The 25,106-nt window shown below is 44.3% G+C and overlaps 1 protein-coding gene across 1 annotated transcript in view; it reads right to left on the reverse strand.

Moving 5' to 3' along the window:
- Nucleotides 1-25,106, reverse strand: part of SYNDIG1 (synapse differentiation inducing 1) — a 68,327-nt gene that overhangs the window by 27,959 nt on the left and 15,262 nt on the right. Inside the window, exon 3 of the mRNA XM_068675756.1 lies at nt 16,377-16,514. Coding sequence (XP_068531857.1) covers nt 16,377-16,514 — 138 coding nt within the window. The remainder of the gene's footprint in view (nt 1-16,376; nt 16,515-25,106) is intronic.

Below are 25,106 nucleotides of genomic sequence, written 5' to 3' on the forward strand. Positions count from 1 at the left end.
AAGGGGCCAGCAGCTCCTTTTGTTGGAGAGGTGCTGGCATGAAAGCTGATCCACAGGGGCTGTGTAATCAAAGCTCTGCTAAGTTATCGCCCAAAGTTCCTCTGTTGTATCCTGCTGGAGGTACCTAGGAGCTGGAGGCAGAGCTAAGCCCTGGAGAGCAGGAACCTCAAATGTTCATGTAATGTCTGTTGGAAATTTCCTTGCAGTTGAGGGGATTTGAGAGGGATAGAGTGAAAGGGGCTTTCTGACAATGGGGCAGAGCTGGAGGAAGTGGGCAGAGAATCTCTGGGCACAGACCTTCCCAGCATAAGGACACTTAAGAAATTCTAGAAGATAAATACAGGGAGGGTCAAGACAATTGTTAACCTTGACTGATAGGTCATGGTAACCCAGGCTTGAGTTTTGGGGGGGTCCTAAATAGGCTTTAGGACCCATTTCTTTCCTATTTTCTCATGAGCACCTTGAAAGAAATTGCAGAAGAGGCAAAGCACAGCATGGGAATGCCTGCCATCCAGCAAGTAGGCAGCATTTTGTGGTTCTGAGGATGTTTGTGCCTCTTGCAGCAGCTGCAGGGAATCTGCCCACAGACAGCTTTTTGCTTCACGCTCGCCTCTGAGGAGGCAGGTTCACTTGCTGTGAACGATGCCGTTTGAAGAAGCTTCACTAGAGGAAAACTGGTTTGCGAAACAATCGGGAGCCCTCGCTGGTGAAATGATCAGTGGCACGTAATTTTGTGTTAAGAGGCATTTGCCTCCCGAGGGCTGTGCTAATGGAGTCTGACTGGGTGTTGATTTGGCTATCCTTCACTGCTAGGTAGACAGATACCCTTTTCCGCAGGCGGGCAGGCTGGGCGTTAATGATCCTTCCTCGCAGGGGCTCACAGGCAGCGAGCTCTGATGGAGATCCCCATGACAGACAGCTCATCAGAGAGGTCAGCGCATCCCTGGGGGGACCCTGCCTTGCCAGGCAATTCTGCCAAGCTGGGAGAACCTGGGGTAGACTCAAATAACTTCATCTTCAGCCTGGCACAATGCACCTGCTGACTAATAAAGGTATCAGTTGGTTGCACTGCATTTAGGAGCCCCAGAAGTGAGCTGGTATGCCACAACCCTGTATTTCCAAAAGATGGTCCCTGCCTCACAGGCAGGCAGTGAAGGGCAGGGTTTTGAAGAGTATCCTTCAGCCTCCTATGAAGGGAACTGGGTTCAGCAATGCCAGGCTCTCCACAGAGATGCAGTAATAGACCAGTTCTCCTCTGCCACCTTTTGCTTCAAGGCCTGCCTCTCACACTCTGGATTTCCAGCAAGTCACCTTTCTCTCTAGCATCCATATTTTTGACTGCTCAGCTTGAGGTGTCCCTCACCAGGAGTGCTCTAGGACATGTTATAGTTCCCAGTGGCTTCCACCAGTAGGTCATAAAAACCTAGATCTGAAAAGTAGATCTGAAAATTAAACCATTAAACCCAAATTAAGTCACCAAAACAGACTTGGGACAAAGCAGTTGTGGGAAGTGATGTAAGCAAGAATACACAGAGGGAAAAATGGGTAGGAGTGGGAACAAGCTCTTTATCTTTTGAAAGGCTCTTTTGGGCTGAAAAGGTAAGATCTGCTTCAGCCTCATTTGATGCCCCATGGAGATTGGCATTAACTTTGTGGTCCCTGCTCTCAGACCTAGGGTGATACACACAAATGACCGAGGAATATCTTACTCCTTCCCATTCTTTGAGAGAACATTGTGTCTGTCTCTAACATGGTTTTCTTGTTTACCGTTCTAAATAACAACCTGGTGGTGGCAGACAGATGGGCAAGATGAACTTAAAGGTCTTTGCCATGCCTAATGTCTATGATTTTATGAGTCATTTCAGTCAGAAAGAAAGGGGAGATGAAATGTTTGAATGGAGCTAAAAGACATGACATCATGGTTCTGTTTCCTTTCTTTGAAATTAGCAATAAACCGAATTACGTTCAGCCACTTATCATTAACAAAAAATCTTTAACTTGCTTTTTCCAAAATATGTTTCCCCTCTCTCCTAAATCAATTCACTAGAGAAAAGCAGGAGGCTTTCTCTTGTATACGCACAGCAGAGCAATTTGGCCTTTGAAGAAGTAATAGAATTTCAGGCATCGCAAACGAATCAGCAATGTCTCAGCTGTACGTACATCCAAACAGCAACTGAAATATTTAACTGCAGCCTTTAGCAGCATTTTTTGTTCTGGCTGCTCAGTTGAACATCCTGTCCTGCTGGGCTGGCTAAAACGCCCTGGTGAAATCCTCTTGGCATTGCTGTTCGTGCCTTTCAGAGCACTGCTTCACATAGCCGACTTCATTTTAAGGTGAGAATTGGGGATTTTCCTCGGAGGACTTTGCTGCACGATGAAATTCTCAGTGACATATAATGTCACATGAAGTGTCATTCACCCTCAAAGTGTCCTGCGCTGGTTCAAGGACACCATGTCATTCATGAGCCTAATACAGATAGGGCTCATTCACTACCAGCACATGCCTCTCTCCATTTCCCCCTGCCTTGAAGCACAGGAGCCCTTTGCCCTGCTCCTAACCCTGCTCCAGCTCTTTGCTGCAGAAAAGGAGAATCAAAACTTGCCAGACTGAAGGAAGGAGGAGCACTGCCCATCTTCTGTGCTCTGCTGTTGCTTGAAGCGATGCCTGGCTACAACAAGTGGTTTGAGACAAAGACACAGCAACAGGAGAGGGTAACCAGCTATGGGCTGCAGTTTCATCTGTGATGCTTGCTGTGGTGGTACAGGGGTATTGGAGAGTAATTCACAGCCCCCTGGAAGCCTACCTTTTCAATCCGGACAGCTCAGCAACCCCTGAGACTTTACGTAAGGAGAGAGAGGACAGAGCCTCCCGATACAAGCACAGGTTACATGAGTTGACTTGCCCATTTCAGAGTGATTAAAATGCTGGCAGTGAGAAAAGAGCTCCCCAATCACATCAGGGTTGCTGCTTTGATTTCTCTTCTCTTCTTGTCTCCCAAGGTTGAGACTCCATAGTTCTGTTATGCACACGGTATGGAGAATAAATAGGGATTCCTGCATATACGTATAAGCAGGTATTTGTTTCTGTACCTTCAGGGGTGTAAAACCAACCCCAGAGATGTCTTACTTAAACATTGCATCTTGCCTAGGATCTTTGCCATCCCTATGTTGCAGACCTTTCTAATCAAAATGGACAGAAATCCTTTCCCCACACACGACCAGATTTTCCTTTTCCAGCTTAGAGAAGTCTCCCTTTTCCTTGTTGTTTTGCACCATGCACACCAATGCCCTTCAGACCCTTCCAGCGGTCACTTGGTTGTTGCATTGCTTGTTCCAACCTCATCCAGGTTTTTGACCACAAACTCTCCCACTCAAGCTGAAAGAGCAGGTTATTTTCAGGGCTTCAAAAGCACAGGCTCAAAATAAAATCCAGATACTAGGCAGCAAACTCTACAAAATGCCATTTTAATCTACCTCTGTGACCACAATGAAGTATGAGGACTTGCCAAAATAACAATATAGCAAGCAGGTATATTTTTTTTACAAGGAGTGGATGGCATTTGCTCCTACTGCTGAATATCTCTTCTGAACTATTTATGGCCAAGGAGGTTTCAGGTCTTATGTATCATCTTGTAGAAGTCCAGACATTACATCTCACCTTGTCTAAACTACCTCCATGCAGGAACACCTTCCCAGATCTCAGGGGACTGTGATATACATCTCCAGGAGACCTCATGCTCAAATATGCTCCTCATGCTCCAGTTTCTGCAAGGTAGCTGTTGTCAAGGCTTTCAGTGCAGCAATGGGCTCTGCAGTCAAGTCCTGTGGGACTGCTCCTTGTGATAATGAGGACACTGCTCTGTCTGATTGTCACCCCTGGCCACCAGCTCCCCTTCTCTGGTGGAACAACCCTCATTTCGTTGCTCCCTGACACCTCTGAGCAAAGAACATTGCTGAGAAATGATTTTCGTGGGATGAATGGAAATGTGTGAAAAACTGGTGTTATATTGCCTGTCGTAGTTTTGTCCTGAGATTTACCTATGCTTATGACATTGGTTTGAGGTTATTATCAGTACTGAGATTAGTATAATACCTTGCCCCATCTGGTCACCTTAAAATGGAAGCCCTGGTATCCCCAAACTGGATGCCCCAGAAAGACCTGAACAGGGTTTACAAACAGTGTCATTTCTACATTTTATCCTTCATCCTCACTGTGCAGTTGCTAGGAACAATGATCTTATTTGCTTTGCTAATAACTGCAGCCACATATGATGAAGACTCCAGGTTGGGAAGGTATGGGTTGGTAGAGATATTGAACATCCTGGAAGGGTGATTTTATGCTGATAATACTGTCACCACCCTGTGCTCATAGTGGAGATAGCAGATGATGCATGTTCTGCCAAAGAGATTTCACAGAGGTTGTGATTTTCCTTAGCACTGAGCTATGACAGCAATCTCTCAGCTTAATTAGCAATTGCCGAAATATGTCACACTTGGTAGGAGGTAAATTATTTTGGCCTTATCAAATCATTTTCAAACATGCTGTTTCCTTTGTGGTCACAAAAACATTAAAGCCTCAAATCAGCAAGGGAGCTGGTACAAGGAAAAAAAAAAAAAGTTTTGCAATAATAACAGGACTCTGCAACAAAACAGTGAATGTACAAGTATCTCTGCTCCAGGTTTCACTGCGACATGGATCACTGTAATATTGTTCAGGTCTGGCTGACTTCCCAAAATGAGGAGAAGCAGCTATTTCCCCGAAATCATGTTGTGGCAATCAGCTAGTCAACATAATCTTCACACATATCCCATTTCAAAAGCAAAACAGAAGCTCCCTAGTTCATACTAGAGCTCCAGGCATGATCTGAAGTGTTGAGAGGTATTCAGATCTTGACACCTCCACCCCCCCCTTTTTTTTTTTTTAATTTCTTAATATTTTCTTTGTTTCTTGCCAAAGAGCAGCATTTTTAATATCTAAAGATACAATTCTCACTTTTGACTGTAATGGGTACCCCTATGTGTGGGCAGGGGAGTAAGCGGGAAAGTTCTTGCTCCTTGGGGAGATGTTATGGCACAGCATCAGCTGGCTGACCTTGCAAGAGGAAAGCCAATGCCATTGCCCTGGTAGTGCCCCCACTCAGGTCCTTCCTCTCCCTGTGGGCTCAAGAAGACACCACAGGACTCATTGGAAAAGTGTTTCCTATTCCATAGAGTGTCCTGGGATGATGTGGCTGAGCACAGCCACTCAGCTGAACTAGCAGGCTTGTCTGGCAGTGGCTGAATCACTCTGCCTAGCTGGTTTTCCATATCCTGCTAACTCTCCATGTGGAAAACATCCATTTTGCCATCTGGTAAGAAACATCGTGTATATGACTTGTGTTTAAGAAAAAGTAAAGATTTTTTTTTTTTTTCTTTAGCCTTAACTTCTTCCTTGGACATCTTCTTTGGCCACTGCTGGAGCCAGGACAGTAGGCTAGCAGCACCCTGCGCTGGACAGGGACAAGCCTCTATGGGAAGCAAATATTTCTCAAGTCCCTGTAAGCCTGGCCACTACCACTCTTTCTTTCTCCACCCAGCTTTTGGAAGAACTACCTTGGACTTTTGGAGCCAGGTTGAATGCCTCAATTGCCTTTGCTGTGCATAAACCTTCCCCACTGAACACCACACCACTGGCAGGCTCTTTCCTCCCTCCTTCCTCAGGAAACCTCTCCAAAATGCCAAGTGACAGCAGAGGACAAAAATCTCTCACCCTCAAAGGTTTTGCTTTTGAAACTTTTTGTCTGTGAAGAAGCTAATGAACATGACTGCTTTTTCAATGCTGATAAAGAACAGCAGCTTGAATCCCACTGGCTTCCAATGCGATCTATGTTCTTGTGACTCTCTGGGTTTTAAAGACGAGAAGGAAATTTCCTGGCACAAAAGGATAAGCCCCAGTCTCAGCACACTTCCATTGATGTGCCCTGCGTGCCTGCTCCTCGTGGGGCTGCTCAGCTCCACAGGGTTGCTCTGTTCACTTCCTTTGAGAAAAACACCTTCCTGTGTGCAACATGTCATGAAAGGCAGATTTATCTCTCCTCTGACACAGCCACACGCCGGTGTCCCCGTTTCAGCTCTTCAAGCACTGTAATTTATGTGATTCTCACCCGTCACCCCAGCAACGTCCAGGACAGCACACGAGGAACCTAAGTTCCACCTACAGACGGCAGCGGTACGACTGCACCCAGCAGGATGCTGCTTTGTCTTTCAAGCTACTTGTAACAGAGAGTGTTTTCTGCTGGACAGATTACTCCTTTCTGTATGTTCTCATATATCTGAGAAGATATTTCCTGGAATAAAGGGTATTGATGCTAAGCCTGTGTTGCAGGGGTGGGCTGCCTGAAGTGTGCTGCTTTAATTAAAACAGTATAATTTCTGCTTGTAATTAATCCCTAATGGGTTTTGAAGATTGGCTCATTCATTCATCCCAGGCCACGGTAAATGGGAAATTTCCTGCTAAAGGAGCACTGGGCGCAAGGGACACAGAGATCAACACCAAGGTGTGCAGAGGCTGACAGGAGGAGAGAGGTTGTGCAATGGCCAGGGCACCTCAGTCACAGTGCCCTTCCAACAGGCACCATGTAGATTCCTCTCCTTTTGTACTCTCTTTTGTATTTCTCTGTACTGTTCTTTCCCAGTGCACTGGCAACGTGATCTGCCCAAATATCAGGCGTTGTGGGTGCCCTATGGATGCAAAGGGTGCTAGAGACAGAACAGGCATCGCCCACAGAGAGCTGCATTGTCAGGAGAAGCAGGAATGCTACTATTACTTTTCCATGATGAAGGTCTTTCTGCTCTTGAGTCCTCAGTTCCCTCAATGAAGCAGAGCCAATGTGGTGCCCCATTTAGAGGTAGTGTGTATGGAGCAAGGGCTGATCTGGGTCTGATGTTCGCACAGGAGTACAGGAACCCCGAACTGAGACACTCTTGGTTTCAACCCAAGCTACAGTGAAAAGTTGCTCTTTGAGATTACCTTCAATTTTGCTTAAATGCCACTTCCTTCTTCTCCATTTTCAATATTTCACTTGAATAACTTTAAGAAACGTGTGGAGAACACAAAACTCCACTTGCAGTTCATGAGCAAAAAACAGACAAACAATATTACCTATTCCTCAGGCTGGATGCAATGCCCTGAAATACCTTGAAATTTCTAGCTGTTAATAAAAAAAATGAATATGAACAAATACTTCTTATTCTTATTGCAGTCAGAGTGTTTACACGCACTGAAACCTTCCAAGATGATCTGTTTTCCAATCAGCAGACATACACGTTTGTATTATGGGTTTGTTGTTATTATACAACACAAAAGTTATTAAAAATGGGGGAGAGAGTCATTAGGCATCATTTCTATGACAGAATTAGAATCAGGATATCTAAAGGCTTGAAACAAGGTTGATGAGGGGAAAATTACTAAAGTGTTGACAGAACAAAGTGAGATACGGTAAGAATAAGAAACTATCCCCATGTGATGTAAACATCCATTTAAATCATGGGCATTCTGAAAGCCCTGGGAAACAAGAAATTTGTTTCTACCACAGTTTAGGAATATACACTGCATGCCACATGCCAAGATAATCTTCATGAGTTTCATCAAAGGAAAGCATTCAAATGCAGGTGAGACATCCTCAAGGCACATCAGGAAGCGCCCAGCGATGCTCAGGGTCAGTCCAATCTGTCACAGCTGTGGTTCAAATTAAGACTAAGCAGATGCAGTGAAACCTTAGCAAAGACAATTTGGAGAGTCTTTGGATCAATGCTATAGCAAGGTCCCATAAGGTCACTTAAGTTATTGCTTTACAATAGCTCCTGTGTAAGTGCAAGCTCCTAATTAATTGCTTAATTAGTTGTAGGCTGTAGAAACCTGCTTAGAACAATGCCATCTGTGCTACAAGGTCAAGAAATGAGGACACATTCAGCAAAATTATCGAGTGTGGTGTCTTGAATGAAATCCAGAAATCCCAGGCTGGGATGATTACTATTTAAATTAGTCCAAAGGCCCACGTGTCTGGGGACACAAAATCCCATTTCCTGGCGTATCACACCTAGGAGGATTTTGAATTTGCTGTCTGCCATTATCGACACAAGGGAAGGGAAGTGCTGGGAGCAACTGCAAGGCTCTGAACCACGGGTAGGGAATTCTCCACCAGCTTTTGAGAGGGAACATGATTTCTTCCAGAGATCCCCATGACATGATTGAGAAAGAAAAATGAAATCTCTTCCAGAGCGGTTCCCTGAAGAGCCCTGGAAACAAAAGGTTTGGCCTCTCCTATTCCTACCATGCTATTACTACCTGGTGCCTTTTATATCTGGAGAACAGCTCAGAGAGGCCATGACATAAGTCTATGTATCCATATGGCATCACACCATTGCTTATTCTCCTTTGGCCATCCATTCATAAGGGCCTGGGAATTTTGGATAACAACTGTTCTGAGTTTCATTCCTTCCCGTGGACTTCATAACAACACAGCATTCACTCCAAGGAAGGCAGGATGAGGAACGTGGTGAAGCAGGGATTGTCAGTTCCATCTCTTACTCCATGCCACGGTCTCTCTTCTTTCATCCTTGGCCTCTCCTCTCTTTTTGGAGGAAGCTGAGTTCCTCTGTGAGCAAGCAAGGACTTCCATTCACCTGAGCAGCCATGAATCTTTCACACTTCATGGAAGTAATACAATAAATGTCAAGATGTAGAAATGCCATTCATAATTCATTGCTCATCACTCCCCATAATGAATGCATTTTAATACTACACTGGCATGGGGGAAGGGAAAAGAAAGATTTTCACAACAGAAAAAAAGTTGGTGTTTTTTCCCCTGAGCACATAAAATACTACATTAGTTTTATTACCAACAGTACATTAAGATCATGTGCCTTGATAGGTGCATTTTAATGTCCTGCCTACCTCCGTGGGTACAGCTGGAGGCAAAGCATCCAGCAAATGCTGTTGTTTAGATTAGCAAAGAGTGTTTGTGAACAATGCAATAATATTAGATAATGAACTAATCTTTCACTTCCCAGTGAAAGATTTCAACCACTTTATGAACACAAATGAAACAAGGGCTGGAAGCAGGAGACCACAGGGACTGGTAAGAGGTAATGCCAAGGCGCCTATAGATCAATGTAAGAACTCTCGAAGCAGGAGAGCACCTATCTGTATGCCTCAGGCAGCCTGAATTTCTAGCAGCTGCCTCATGGAAGCTGTTCCTGCTTGGCTCAGTATTTTGTCCAGGATCATGGGAACCAAATGCAATCTCTCCATTTAATTTAATGGGATGTCTTTATTTCTTGTTGGTCTTGTTGGTCCCTGTGGACACCACCACTAGCAATAGAAGCCTGTTTTTTACTGTGTTGCCTTCTACCAGAGGGACCTACTAGGCTCCCATAACACAATTCATTTTTTATCTTTTAATTTTCACGTGAAGAAACCCTTGCAGTCAGTTGGAAAGTCCATAGGATCACTGTTGGGATGGTCATAACAACTATTTGCTCTGCAGGAAAACTTCAGAGCATAATCACCAGTGATGCTCAGGCACAACATTTGAAAACACGGAAGCCACAGAGAGCCTTCTCCCTTCCTTCCTCAGCTAACACCGTCATTTATAAAACAGCCACATTCCTGTCTCAGGTTCTGCCTTGCAGTGGGTTCTGAGACTCATCTGTTCCAATATTTTGATACAACAGGTAATCCAGTGTGTATTTTAGGCTGAAGAGCATAGCCATTAGTTGTGGGAAGGCAGGACGCAGTTTTCAATACAAACTACACAGCTGCTGGTAGGTCCTCATCCCTTCCTTTTCAGCTGGTTCCTGTAGCTTATTTCAAAATACCCATAAAAAACTTTATTTCTTTTCTGCTGATGGGAAGTCAGTTAAATCAATGACCAGTTGTGATTGTCTGGCAGGCATCTTTGGATGCCTAGATCATTACATTCATATCTTCCCTTCAAAGAGTTTTTCTGCAGCTCCTTTGAAAGAGATATGTAGATTGTAATCAGAAGTGATCATTTCACTTTGTTGTGCATCCAAACAAAGTAGTAATTCAGTAGCACTCACCAAAACAGCTACTGAAAGATGGTGAGGTGTATATCCAAGATTAGAAGGTAGCCCTGAGTACACAGTGTTGATCTCCAAGAAGAAAAAGAATACTTGAACATTCTGCAAACTGATAAAAGGTTAACCTTAATCTTTGCTGTTGAAAACATCTATTCATTTTACTTTACCTTTGCATATATTAAACTTCAAATGTGCATGCCTTCTTTTGTTTTTGTTTTGGAAAAGGGTACTGTCACGGTGTGAGATGAAAGGAAGTTCTGTTACATAAACAGCACTCTTCTTGCCATGGGAGAATTCAAAGGACATAATTTGCCACCTTGGATGTGAGGATGTTCATCACATCACTGGGCTCCTGATACAGCCATTGAAGCAGCATCTAAATATTTTTGGCTTTCTTGACAACTGATGGTTGTCAAGCAGATAGTGGGATGGCCAACAAGGAGGGGGGAAGAGCTCTGTGCTCCACTCCCAGATCTGCAATGGGTCTCTTCTTTTCTCATGCCTTCTTCAGCAGGGGACGTACTAGGATGAAACTGTTTAAAGAAAGCATTGAAGGGCCTGCTGGCAACAACTTTGCATTTTCCCTCACTTGGAAAAGCAGAGCACTGAAGCACTAATCCCTGTGGGAGCTGACTGACACAGCACCATTAACTTACAGAGCTGTGACCGCTGACACCAGCGAGGGAGCTCCTTCTTGGCTCCAGCAGCACCAGAGGTTGCAACAAATAAATAAATAAAGGGGCAAATGCTACACAAGAGCATTTCAAAAACCTCTCTGAGGTGCCCAGAAGAGATTATGTCATCCATAAATGCATCAGGTTTCATTTCTCAGGGCTTTGCAGGGGTGGAGGATGGTGCTTTGTCTTCCAGGGGGAGATGGTTGACTGCCACTCCACAGCAGCATGGACAACTCCCTACTTTCCTGGAGGCATGCAGAATCATGTTCCCTCTGCTTGCCCTTGGACAGGAAGTATCTACCTCTGTGTTGTCTCTTATAATGTAATTCTTTCTGGACAGTCTATATTTGCAAGTGTGAAAAACAAGTATTTAGCTGGGACATGAGCAGTTTACTAACAAAGGCCCCTCACTGTAATTCTAATTTCCTGTCGATGCTTAAAAAAAATCCTCTCTTACTACACAAAAAAAAAAAAAAATCATAAAAAAAAACACCTCTGCCTAAATTAAAATATTGTTTAAACTTTGTGAAATTGCTTACATGTCAGGGTGCCTGAACCCCCAAATCAACTGTTGATCTATCACCCTACTCTTCAGATGCCTCCAACAGATGCCTCTGATTTTGTGGGTAGCACAGGCACACCAAGTTTAGTGGAAGGAGCACAAGTAACCTGTTGCGGGTGCATTATTCTGCACTGAAACAATATTCACTGTCTCATAAGCCTGTGAAATAATGAGCCGATAGATGAGCAACAAAAATTAACAGCAGGGCAAAAAGAGGATGCCAGGAGGGAATAATGTTTTGTACCCTTGGAGCAGAACTCTATTGATACGTCTCTTGGCTCCTGCTGTCTCAGCATAATGTGTGAAGCATAAAAGTCTGACAATGAACAATTCCCAGACAAAGTTTGCCATTGTGCAGGATGTTCTTGTTAATAAAGAGACTCCTAATCTCTTCAAGCATTTCACGTTGGTGTCTGTGCTGTCCCAAAACTTCCTTGTAATTAAACACCTCCATAATGAATTAAACTCTCTTGGGAGTGTTACGTGTGAGCTACCTTTCCAATTATTTAAAATTAGCTTAAGGGCTGAAACGATCAGGCCATTCATTAATCTAATCCCTTTTTTGTAATTGTAGTTCGTGACTTGGAAATGTGACCACAAGATCAAAGGGACAAAGAGGAATGAAGAGGAAATTATACGAGACACTGATAAAGTTCCCTGGCCCGAGACTTCACCCACAGCCCAATGAAATCAGCGGTGCTGACACACAACACTAAATGACCATTTTTTTTCGTGCATGCACAAACATCTCTCTCTTCAGGAGATGTCTACCCCGAAGTGACAAATCAGCATAAGTCTACCCACACTCTCACCACTGGCTGGAAGCCAACTCCAGCCTGGAAAGCAGAGAATTAGGGGAGCTGGTAGTTAATGAACGCCCCTTCAGAGCATCTATCGTGGTCTGGGGCAGAGCTGGCTGCTGGCAGCCCCCTGGGGAACCAACGGGCCGCAGGGCACACTCTGCCTCTCTGCTCTGGACTAGATTTTCCTCTTCTCTGAAACGAGCAAAAGTTGCAAACCTTGAATGTGCTGAACCATGTGACAGCCTTTTTGCAAAGCCAAGGGATGTCACCCAAACGTCCCAAACCCAGGGCCAGGGGCATCCATTTCAGAGCTGCACTTCCATGAACAAGAGATCCAGCTCTTCCACACAGTGCCACATGTTCCTGGCTATCTCAGCAGGTAGCCAGCCTCCCTCTGTACCTGGGCTGAGAACAGCAGCCATGATATTTAATGCTAGCACAGGTTGTGCTGCTCAGTATTCACTACCATCCTCTGCCCAGCAAATCTGCCATCTGCCTGCAGGGAGCAAAGGCAGCCAGCAGTGACCTTCTGCACACCTGCCCTGTTGAACACAGCCTCCTCTGTGCCCTGGCCACGCACATCATCTGCACGCCCCATGGGCTCTGCTGCCCTGGGGCGTTATCCTCCAAATACTTGAGACTCAGCTGTGAAAGGGAGAGCTCCAGCCCCACACAAAGCCAGTCTGGTGATATGGTGCATCACGCTGTTGTCCTGTCTCATGCTTTCTCTAGCTGAGATGGGGTCTGCGAGCTGGATTTCTAATGAATATTCAACAGATAACACCTGGATGTTATTTTCCTGTCCTTTTCAGCAGTGGCTAAATGTCAAAATCTGATGCAGAAAAACAAAGAATGTGAAATACATTCACGCATGTTGAGCATCTGATCTCTGGTCTTTGATAAAGTTTAAGTTCATACTGTCTTCTCCCTCCCAGTGGGGACATGGACACTTGTCGCTTTCTTTTACCTGGCAACCACAATAACATGTCAAAAGAGCCTTTTTTTTCAAAGCCTCTCTCTCTGAAAATGGGATAGAAGGTAACCAAATGGCCCAGAAGTTATCATGAAGGAAGACAAGCTGCTCTTTTGGCTTATCTTGTATGCCTCGTGCCAGCGCAAATGCAAGAGAAAAGTGCACAAGTCCCTACTTTTCTGCAAAGGCAATCCAAGCGATGATATTTTGAGCTGTGCCATTCAAATCATCCATGGATTTTGGGAATAATTACGGAGCCGTGCAGCTCTCAATCACTGCACAGGGGAATTAATTGCCGCACGGAGTAACCACGGCAGACGGGAAGCGATTGCTTTTGTGTGCTTGGATTGGAGTCTGCTGCCTGCCAGACCGCACGTGCTGCCACGGAGGAGAGCAGGGCTGGGGTTTGGAGGCTCTTTAAGCACCTAAGCATGCAGAAAATTGTCTGGTGGGATTTTTCAGGTGCGTGCCTATGGCTTCTGAAAATCCCACTAAACCTGTCCTGGCATTTGTCAGCCTGAGAAAGCCAGCGGACACCTGGCTCCTGCTGCTTGCGGGAGAATCAAGGAATGAGCAGCCCATGAAAATTTACATTGGCAGGAGCAGGGAGGTTCAGCAGGAAGGATTTAGGGGAATGCAAAGAGATTATGCTGTCCTTGTTGGCTCAGCCAGACCCGATGCACATCTTTAGTTCCACCACACGGGCAGCCCCTGCACAGCTGCACTGTTCACTGCAGATGGCTTTCAAGAAGCCTTAAGTCAGCAGCACGTTGGCAAAAGCCTCCAGTCCCACACAGAGTGGAAATAGCTCCTGGCGGAAGCACGTTGCATTTATGGAGCGTGGGGAAAATTAATCTTTCTGTTCATACAGAGCATCTGCGAATCTTTATGACACCGATCCCCTGTACAATTCTTTTGCACCGTGACACAGACGTATGCAGCGTAAATGTACTGCTGGGTGCTGTGGGATTAAACCGAGAGTACCCGTCCCTTTTAATTGATCTGCAGAGCAAATGCATCTTTAGCAAACCAGGCCTAGATCTGCAGATGTATTGATCATCTAAAGCAGCCCAGTTTTATTATAAAAAAAAATAAAGTTTGCCACAGGTGCCAAGTCCTGGCACAAAGAATGCAGCCTCCACCCCTGCAGTTCCTATGTGCCGCAGTTTTTTCCCAGACTGGGCCTTTTTGTCGAACTACCCAGGAGACTTTTGAACACGTGAAATTGTCAAGAGCTTGAGCAACTTCAAAAAGGGTTGGAATGCAAGTACCAAGTTTGATCTCTAGGTACAGTTCTGACATTCGACAAAGGATGGGGAACGCTAGCCTGCCATTACGTGTTAATGAGGGAGCTCAAATATTATTAAGGAGTTCAAGTTAAAAGATCTCCATAAATAGAAGCCACACGCTAACAGGACATAATGTTTTACTACCTCACATATAAAAGATCATTCTGAATGCTACCTCATTTCATCAGCCCTCTCACCTTGTTTTTTAAAGGAGGAAATTAAATGAAAAGAACTATCCTCATCCATCATTAAGCCCAGCAGTTTCCGAAACATCCATTAACACTTCGCTGTGCTTCAGTCACTGACACAGGAGGCTCCAAGGCTCAAACCAGCAAGTCCCTGGTCCTAACACCCCCTTGGGAAGAGGCCATCAAAACATACTGTAAAGGCAGTCTCTCCTCTTCCAAATACATTTTCTTCCCTGCCTTCATAAGACCTTTCCCACCTTGCTTATGCTGCTATCAAGGCAGCAGGGTTTTATGGGGTCATGCAAGCCCCTGGGATCAGATCACAGCTATTATGATGTCTTGTCCTTCGCATACTGGCTCTCAGCACATTAGCTTCTCAGCCATGCTGCTTTTTAGTACTTTATTATGTTGTTTGTTTTGCATTTATTGGGCTGCGCTGGGCTTTCACTGCTTGGATAAATCCAGCTAGCAGTCCCCACACCTCCCAAAGGAAAGCTACTGCAGGAAATTAATGAATGCACTGTTTTCCCCAACACAGTGCAAATACAGTGCCAGTGATGCCATACTCAGAACCCTTCCTTTGCTGCAGCTTTGGTAAAAAATCCTGCCTTGTCCAAGCACTAAAGTGCATGTGGCTTCCTCCCAGTTCCTTACTTTGTGCTGTCATCATCATCAGACAAATTCCTTGATCCAAACTTGAGAAATCAATAGCACTCAGATGAGAAGACTTGCTATTTTCCACTGGACAAACTTAATTGTCTCAGAGGCTTCAAAGCTCAATGATAGAACATTTAAACAAACAAAAACAAATAATAAAAAGAATAACAAAACGTTCATGCAGTGTCTCTTTATCTGATAATAAAGGGCAGGATTCTTCAGATCTGAAGTGCCTGTTCTGGTTTGACACATACGCCATGCTGGTAGATGTTTAGAGCAGGCAGATAAGAAAGGCAGGCAAGAGGGTGAATAATTTTGGTGCTGCAGAGCACAGTGTAGCTTCCAATAGGCACTGCTACCACCAGCAGATAGAAATATAAGTGAATGTTTCCTTGCAGTCACTGATGAGACTTCTAGTGTGACTTTCTGTCATGTTACATTTTCTGCCCTGCTGGGAAGCTCAATAATTACTCTGCAGGCACTTCTGAAGACATAGTTGTCGAAACAAATGATGGGGCATTAGGTGGTTGTTAGGCACAGGCTGGAAACAGCAAGCCTGTCACAGGAAGGAAACAAACCAAAACACCATCACTCCTCTGGTAAAAAATACTTCTATATTAATATTGGACAAAAAGAACAGACTGGGCAATTTTTCATTGAGAAAGGAAATTCTTTCCTGGAAAGCAAATCTGCTTCTGTAGAACAGAAATGAATTTCTACTCCTGTTTTTCTTTTCCAGATGACCAGCTTAGGAACTAATAAATTACTTTACACAATGGGAAATCTGAACATTTGATATAGCATGGGGTGTTTTCCACTCAAAATTTCTGTGCAGAGAAAATCCCTACCTGTACATTGTATAAACTGACATGGAACCTGACCATTGTCAATGAAAACCTAGAATATTTTGTAGATCTCTTGCTCACTAAAATCTCTCCCAAGACTACCACTACCACCACAGAGACATAGCAAGGTGGAGAACAGTGTCTCACGCATACACATGACTCTGTTTAACCACCTCCCACCACCCTGAGAGGGTGTCATGACCACATGTGTGTCTTGGTGAACTTTCCTTGCCAGAGTGAGATAATAGTCACTTTGTGGATGCAAAATTAATAATTAGCAGGATATGTTTTAGCATTACCTCATGAGACAGGTAAAAGGCAGCAATTCCCAGTGGCCAGAAACAGCAGAGCATGGAGAACACAGTGAGGCCGAGATGATCTCTTGGCGGCATCATCAGGAAATTGTCTTCACTTTCGGTGTCACTTGAGTAATCACTCTGGAATAGCAAGGGAGAGAGAAATGTAGAAGTGCTGTTAAGGTAGTGATTTTAGGAAGTGTAACTCTGGAGTTACAGTTTTGGTGCAAGAATGGTCCCACAAAGTACTAAGTCACCCTGGGAGCACCTCCAGTCTGAGATGAGGTGGCTGAAAGTCTTCTAAAAAATCTTCTGGGGTTGCTTTTTCTTTACTGACTGTAGGAGAAATGCTGTGCAGAACCTGACTGAAAGAAAGACACTGAAAGACAGATGTCATATTTAGAAACTTGTCCTCCTGTGCCTGGGTCCTGTGCCTGACATTTTAGCCAAAATGAATGATGAATTGATATTCTTCCACCAGTGAGTTATAACCTAGAAACTCCTGAACAGACTGCTAAGTGTCCAAGACGAAAATGAAACCATATGCAATGGGGTAAGTTTCTAAATACTAGTGAGCCACAATTAAGAAGGACACAGAAAATACAGTCAGGCTAATGATATTTGAAAGACTTAGCATCAGAGAAAGCATTTACTTCCTGAGCCAACTCCTTTGGGACCCAGACAGGTGACCTGACCCATTGCTTGCTAAGACGGACAGACCACTTTCAGGGGTATTGCTGGCAAACACCCACCACAGACCAGAGAGGCCTGGGCTGTGGGAGGGATGTGCTCCCATGCTCTGAGACTGCAGTGCACAGGAACACCTGCATGTGCAAAACAACTCCCTGTGGGACACCCCAGCCTGTTATGGGAGCCTCGATAACCTAGCAGAAATGGCAAAGCTTTATTTGGCCCAAACTCAATAAAATTCTAGTTCTGAAGGGACATCTGATGATGCTGTTGTGCAGCTTTTGAGCTTGGTTACTTACCTTTCTGCTTCAATTTTCGCAACAAGGTGTGTAAGTCATTTTTAATATCAATAATCTTTCATTTCAAGAGTAAGAGAAGGGAGGGGGAGGAAGAAAATCCACATCATTGCTGAAACTGTCTCTTGAAACAGTGCCCTTACCTGAATTTCATGACAGGGAAGATAAAATGGAAAATGCTTTTGATTACCCAGTTGTTGGCTGAGTAGTGTGCTGATATTGTATCTGTGGAGACTACCTGTCTGGTATTTCAAATTGCCTTTTGTTGTAGATCGAGATGAAATGTGGCTAAGAATCTCTAGATAACTTTGATCAAATGATGAACCATAAAATTATCAGTTTTGCTGGTTTTTAGAAAGCATTCTCAGGGTGGTGAAATCATGACATGTTAGACAGTTTCCATGCAAATTTGAGATGTGGCTGTTAGACTGCAAGAGGATAATAGCAGAAGTTTTCTTAATTATGCTAACATGAAAACTCTTGTTGGGAAAGATGAAGTCACTATAGAAATGTACTAATTGAACTGTAGATTTGTGCTGTGAATGCTGTTTTGATGGGTGAAGTCCCTGTAGTATTTATATCGGAGTAGATGATCTGAATGTCACTCACCAAGGGTGACAACAATTCTGATCAGAGAATGTAACCTAGGTAGGAATTAGTAGGGCTCTAATACATACATAAGTAAATAAAATGCAACAACAAAAGGCAAAAGGTATCTCTTATCCCTTCTGGATAAACACTTTTTCCTCCAAGCAAACATTCCTGCCTGATGTTCTATTTTTCTCTTATAAGGTGCTCCCCCACCAGCACCCAAGCCTGAGGTTATCTAGACATCTTTCCTATCTAGAAACATTTTTAACATGGGGAAGCTTTTGACAATCTGGCTGGCTGTCTTCACTTGGTCATGATTTCACAAGGGCTGCACGCTGATGCTGATGTGCTGGATACTAGAGTTGCTGAGAAATCAGAATTTCTGTCACCAGTTATAATTGCTTTGGGTTAACTGACTAATCCTGCATAATCAGGAATATTCTTGTCCACAGCATTGCGCCTTCCATGTTTATCAGCCTCTTTATAAACTTACATAGTACTTACTACATCCTAATCACACTAATCTGACTGAAAGCTTTTAACTCTTGCAGAAGCTAGAGAATAACATAACTAATTAATTTTCAAGGCTTGGGTGGTGAGCAAAACAGCACAGACAAGTTTTTCTTTATTTAATGTTGACCTAGATGAGAATAAGCAATCTGAATATCAAACTTTTTTTTTTTTTTCTTGCTACAGTTCTACCACTAATGCATACTACAACCAAAGAGTAAGCAATGAAATTAGAACTTGTGTAACCAAAAGAAAAAAAAAAAAAACAACTTGGCAAAGAGCATTCCTTTCTTGCTTGAGGTGATGTTCTGTTCATCAGTAGTGAAGAGAGCCCTAATAGCTACTCTCGTGGCAACTCCCAGTAACTCCAGGCTTATTACTGAGGTGCTAAAGACATGACCGAGTTATCTTCTTTGAACAAAGCTCCTCAATAAAAAGACATAAATGTCTTCATGATGCTACAAAAACCTTGAGATGGGAACAGAGTAAAATACATCCTGATGCAGCTGCAATGCAGTAAGTGACAAGGGACAGGATGATCATGGATCGTCAAGCAACAGCAGCAACAGCTGATGGTCTCTTCAGGATTTTGAGGGATTCACTCTTCAGACCTAACATCCAGTTCCAGCAGCTTACGTTGCAACTGAGCAACAAATTTTAACCGTGACACACAGAGAATATTTACAGAAGGCAGCATCTTTCCACCTGAAGTCAGGCTTTGTCTTGGAGACACATCTTAATGCTTTTGTGTGTAATCTCAGCAAGGTCCACAGTCACTCCCCTTGCCAAAGGAGCTGCTCTCTGCAGCCCATGCGAGATGCTGCTGTGCGAACAAATACCTGTGCAAACAGCCCTGTAGCAGAAATGACAAACGATCTCTGAGGTTGCTGAGCACACAGTAGGGACTTCCTGCTTTCAGTGGATCCTTTGTAGCAAAAACAGTTATTACAATGACACCAACCCTCCTCATCCTGACTGTCGCTGTGTGTCCCTTGCCAACACACTTGGAGTTTAGCTGAAAAGACAGGATACAGGATAAAGCAGTCTCCTGCTTCAGTTTATCCACAAGCATTTCCATGGCTGTTTGGAGAAGGAGGTGATTTCAAGAGCACCGGCAATATTGGAGTTACCAGAACAGGCCCCAGAGGACATCTCCCCAGGGCATGAAATTCTGAAGAAAGCACAGCATGACACAGAATGACAAAGAAGGAAAGCAGCTCTTTTTATCCTTTCCTTTCATTTCCTTTCCTTTCCTCCATATGGGACTCCCCCACACCAGCTCTTTGACTCTCTCTTACGCCCACGTTTCTAAACGGTGCACACCTCTGCAGCCCTACACTTCATTAGGCATAAGTGATGTGGGCAGGACATAAAGTGGATTGTTGCAGAAACGGAATGTAACGAAGGATGAGGAGGAGAAATAAACCTTGTCGGGAGAAGGGAGGTATCTACTTCCCAGACACAGAGCTTGTGGGATTTTGCAGAGCTGGAATTTGGGTGCTGGTCAATCTGATGGGAAACCTTGAGCTCTACATTCCAGGGGGCTGCTTCTGGCATTTCCCAAATGACCAGGAGTGGAAATCAATCAACCCATCAAATTTGGGAGCAGAAATCACCCGGCACAGAGCAAGGCATTCAGAATCAAAAAAATTCAGAATGAAAAATCCATGTGCATCATGCCGCAGGAAATCTTTCACCCTGGAAGAAGGTGAAAAGGCCAACTTCACTTGTAAGATAACTTTAAGATGCAATTTCATCACAATCTCTAAGTGCCTCTGTGAGTAGATAATTTCTGATCAGACAGCTCTGTTGTTTGGCAGAAAATCATAAGAAACCCCAGTGACTGAAAGCGGAACAGAGGAAGAGCAGACACAAGGTGCAGATTTTTAACAGAGATGGTGATGAACACTTTTCTGCAGTTGTAATGGATTTTCTATTACACAAAGACCTTTTTAAAATTGAAGCTAGCTATCCCTAAAAGCTATGTGCTTTACCTCAGCTGAGACATTACGAGCGAACAAAGGCTCTCCAGGCAGCCTGCCATGGGCTGCCTGTGACATACTGGAGTCTGGACTTGATGGTCACATAGTCCCTTCCAGCAGCTAAATGCTGGTCACACTGGTGAAGTCAGACAACAAGGTCTGCTGTGAACCACAGCTGCCAGCGACCTTTGATGGATTTTCAGGAAACCATCTGTAAGATAATGTGTGCTCTGTTTCCCTCCTCATAATGCCTGGCTTGGTAATGTGGTTAAACATGAGGCCCTATTCTGACCAGCACTCTCCATCCCTTTGCTCTTCTGCAAGCAGTTTGAGCTGGCCTCGGCGCAGCAGATGGTGAAGGCAGCATGCTGGGAGGTAGCTCTCCCACCAAGGGCTGTGGTTTATCACCGTTCTTCCTCAACACACTTGCTTGTCACTGGGCATCACCTGGCTGATGCTTTCTTAATGAGTGATGTCTCTAAAGCCTGTTGCCATCATGGATTCCTTGGCATGTCAGTCTATTATTTATTTACTTATTTATTTGTGGGTTTGTTAGTTCACTTATTTTTACCATTTTGAGTTTTCCACGTGCTTCCATTCAATTTTAAAGGTATTTAAATATTCTGTTGTCCACTAACCCTGACCTGGTGCAAATTCCTTTTGCTCCCTCAACTCCTGGTCTAAAATGTCTTGCCAGTCAAGCAGGCAGCCTTCCGGGATGGGCTTGCAGGTGTCTCTCCTTGTTTAGAAAGCTTTTTATAAATACCTTCACAATGCCAAAATGTTACAGGGAAAAAAACAAAAAAAAAAAAAAAACAAACAAACTTGGTGCAGATGTCCAAGCCCATTCTTCTCCTGAATTTAGTTCAGCTACCTTGTGGTGCTCTCTAGACACCCACAGCCAGTCTGTCTATAGCTCTTCAGTAACTTATATTCAACACACTGCCTCTGGAAGGGGATTACTGCACAAAGCCATAAACAAATCCATACAGGACCAGCCCAGCTGCCATCGCCTCCTAAATCACACTCCTTCTTTTGGAGAGCAGTAATAACAGCCATGAAGTAAATATCCCTGATCTTTGTGTGAGTGACAGGGGCTTCCATCCAGAACCCCCCTGAGTTCATCGGGAAGGCGCATGTGTGGTACTTTAACTGAAAAAGTAACATTACACGGCTCAAGCTAGGGGGGAAGTGACCCTCCACAGCTGTCCTCTTTTGCTTTGCAGCTGACACAGCTTTCTTAGTGCTCTGCTCCTCAGAGATGTGTGCCCCATCCCCACCTTCTGCTAATGACAGCTCGCAGCTCACCCACAGCTCCTGCTGCTTAGGGGCTGGAGGCCTGTACAGTGTCAGTCCAGCAACTCAGGGAAGTGATGATGAGAAAGAGAATTGCTCTGGGAAAAGGCTGCCGTTAGCAAGATTCATAGAAGGGCACTTGGAGACTGCTGGACGTGACTTCCCAGCCATGCTCCCCTCACCGAGGGCTGCCTAATAAAGGTTAATATCCCTTGGCAGGGCTCCGTACCTCCAGACCCCAGTGGCCTCTCCTCTAAGGGAAGAAAATAAATCACATGCAAATGAAGTGTAATCCCTCGTGTAACCTGTTAATAATGTGCCTGTGAAGGAACACGGGGGCATAAAGCATGTCCTATGGGGTCAGGTCCATTGAGCCCCGTGCTCTGCCCCTGACAGAAGCAGCAGGACATTGCTGTGCAGGGAGCCCACATAAACCTGGACGCTTTGCAGCCCATCCCTTGTGCTCTCCCAGCATCCACAACTGTTGTGTGAAAGATATTAGAAAGAAAAGCTGTGCCAATTGCTTTTAATAGCTTTTTATGGATCCCTTGTCCATAAATCAGTCTAATCCTTTCTGAACTTGCTGCTCCACCACTACCTCCTGTGACAGCAGGTTCACCAAGTGTTCACTGCCCTGTATGTGAAGAACAATTTTAAGATATCCGTGTTAAGGCAATCTCTCAATAGTTCTCTCAAGTTTCTCTCAAGATTCCCCAGCTTCTACTATTGCAGGTTTGCTGAGCAGCAGGTCTGCATTCACCTTATCCTTCACCTTCATGATCTTGTGCATCCAGGAGGTTCATACACCCCTCGGCTTTCTACCCTACAAAATGGAGAGCCCCAGCTTTCCTCACCGCTTTCCGTAAGGAGGCTGCAGCTTCCTCTTAATCATTTTTTGTTACCCTTTTCCATCTCCACTACATCATTAAGAAAAATACAAGTGCCATGTAGATAGTGGATTGCAGTGAGATTTTGTACAGCAGCAAAATGCTGCCGGTGCCCTGTCTTGTCCTCAGTGTTCTTTATGACATCCAATATTTTCTTGTCTTATTGGCTTGACCTGCACACTGTGCCCTGAAATTTCAGAGAACTGACAAGTGATTTCTTCTCAGTTTCTCTCCTGAGCTGCAGCTCACAGTTAGAAGCTCAGCACAGAGTCCACATAGATTAGATTATATTTTTCTGTAAATGTATTAGTTTCCATTTCTTTACACTGAAACACATCTACCACCGTTTTGAGACTCAATTTTGTGCAGTCCTTTCAGAGTTCTTCTCCAGGGGGTGGACACCTCCCCAGGGGGTGTCCAAACACACTTTCTGGATATCTGGTCCCAGGGGAGGCTCAGGACGCAACAGCTCATCTCTTCTCATGATGCCAGATAGTTCAAGCCCCTGCAAGCTGGCAGCATTACGAGAAGACATGCACGTCAGGGGGCTCCCTTGCATAACCCCCCTCCATGGCCTTCTCTTCACATTGCAGAAAAGACAGAGAAGGGAGGTGCTTGGGCATGCTGTGCAGAGCAGTAAGATGGAACAGGACACGGCTTAGGATCCACCTTCTCTCTCTACACTTTTATGCTCGTGTCAAAGGGATGGGTTTTCACAGCAGCATCCAGCAATTCATAGGAAGAAGAAAAAAGAAAAAAAAAAAAAAGGAAGTTTTAGCTTGAAAGCACTACATTTCTTTTTTTCTTTTACTCCCCAGAACATTCTATTTATTTCGCTTTGCAGAGACTGTGTCAGACTTTGCTGGGAAAAAAGGTTTTAAGAGAGAACTCAGATGTATTCTTTTATGCGACACATATGAATAATTCAATTTTCTGCCATCAATAGCTTGGATTCCTCTAAATAAGCCATCTATCTAGGGGCTAGGAGGAAGAGTAGCAGGAGTGTAATATGACAAATGATGTTTCTGGATGGCACTGCATTTACACATGAACTCTAACAGGAGGGTATTTCAGCTAGGAGCGCATGTAATATTTCACTGGCACCACATTTGACAAGTTGTCTGTCCATTAGTTGTGGCATAAAGAACTCATAAGATATTTATAAGCGTTCCAGAGATACCTAAATAGGGAATCGTTTGATTTCAGGGATGGGCACAGAAAGGAGAAGTTTAAAGCTTTGACAGAATGCACAGCCTTCTGCTTTCATGCCTGGTAATTGCTGGAGCAAAGTGGGGCTGGATATGCTAATGAGAGCTGTTGCAGAGATGTTTTTCCCTCCAGAAAATTGTGATTTCCATATAACATTATGCTAGGACCTGAGACACACTGCTGGTAAAGAAATGCCAAAGTTAAATATGGCTGAATTGTTGCAGTGAATGCCAGGACCCCTGCTTTGGATGTATCCTGATCCTCCGCTACATCTCCCAGGATTTTTCAGAGTCCCTACACCTGGAGAAGGAAGAAGATGCCTCCTTGTAGGCAAGCTGTTGAAGACATTGATGATCTGGTGAAACCCATCCTGAAGGGGACAACAGGAAACAGAGCAGCAACCCTTGCAGCCTGGCTGGGTCAACTCTTCATACCGAAACCACATTGCTGTCAGTCAGTCAGAACAGCTGGCTTTTCCCAGAACATTTGGCTGTGGTAAGGTTTTCTGCAAGAAAACAACAACCTTTCTGATCGTCAAAAGCCTGACTGTCATCAAAAACTAAACGTTGGCAGAAACACACTGACCAGCTGGGTGCATAAAAGCTGTTCCTGGCATGTGTCCGCAGACTCCAGGTACGTATTACATGGTGGGGCTCATTACAAGAGGATGAATTAGATTTTTCCATGTTTCCAAGGAACTAAATATCCAGTCCTGAAGACCCTGAGGCAGGTGCTTTGCACTAACACTGGCAGTGCCAGAGAGATGTGAGCAAGGCCAGAAAGGTCTTCCTCAATGTGGAAGCAGAAGATTGCACCTCTTCTATGTTATCCTCTCTTGCTCTTCTCCTAACTTTTGCTCCCAGTCCTTCTGCTAAACCTTTCAACCCTACTTTGGGTGTATTAGTAATTTAAAAATGCATTTTCTTCTTGTCTGTAACTGGTGGGGAAAAAAGCTTTCTACTGGGACAGACTCATGCTGCATGATTCAGATGCTGTATTTCTCATTTGGACAGATAGGCAATTTTTTTTAAATGTAGTTAAGGATCTAGTATGTTTTGTTACTCCTCTTGGTGATTGCTGTCCTCAGATACTTTCTTCCATTCCTAGAGTCTCAGCACATGCAGTTATATCTCCAACAAACCTCTGTACTAATTAAGCCCAGGGAAGAGCATCCTTACACCTCTTTGTTTACAGAAAGACAGGAAGGAGAACCCTGGGAAAATGATGCACACACTGTTACGGCATGTTACAAACATTTGCAAAGGCATGGGG

Source organism: Anas acuta, chromosome 3 (assembly GCF_963932015.1).
Source record: "Anas acuta chromosome 3, bAnaAcu1.1, whole genome shotgun sequence".
In the NCBI taxonomy this organism is placed as follows: domain Eukaryota; kingdom Metazoa; phylum Chordata; class Aves; order Anseriformes; family Anatidae; genus Anas; species Anas acuta.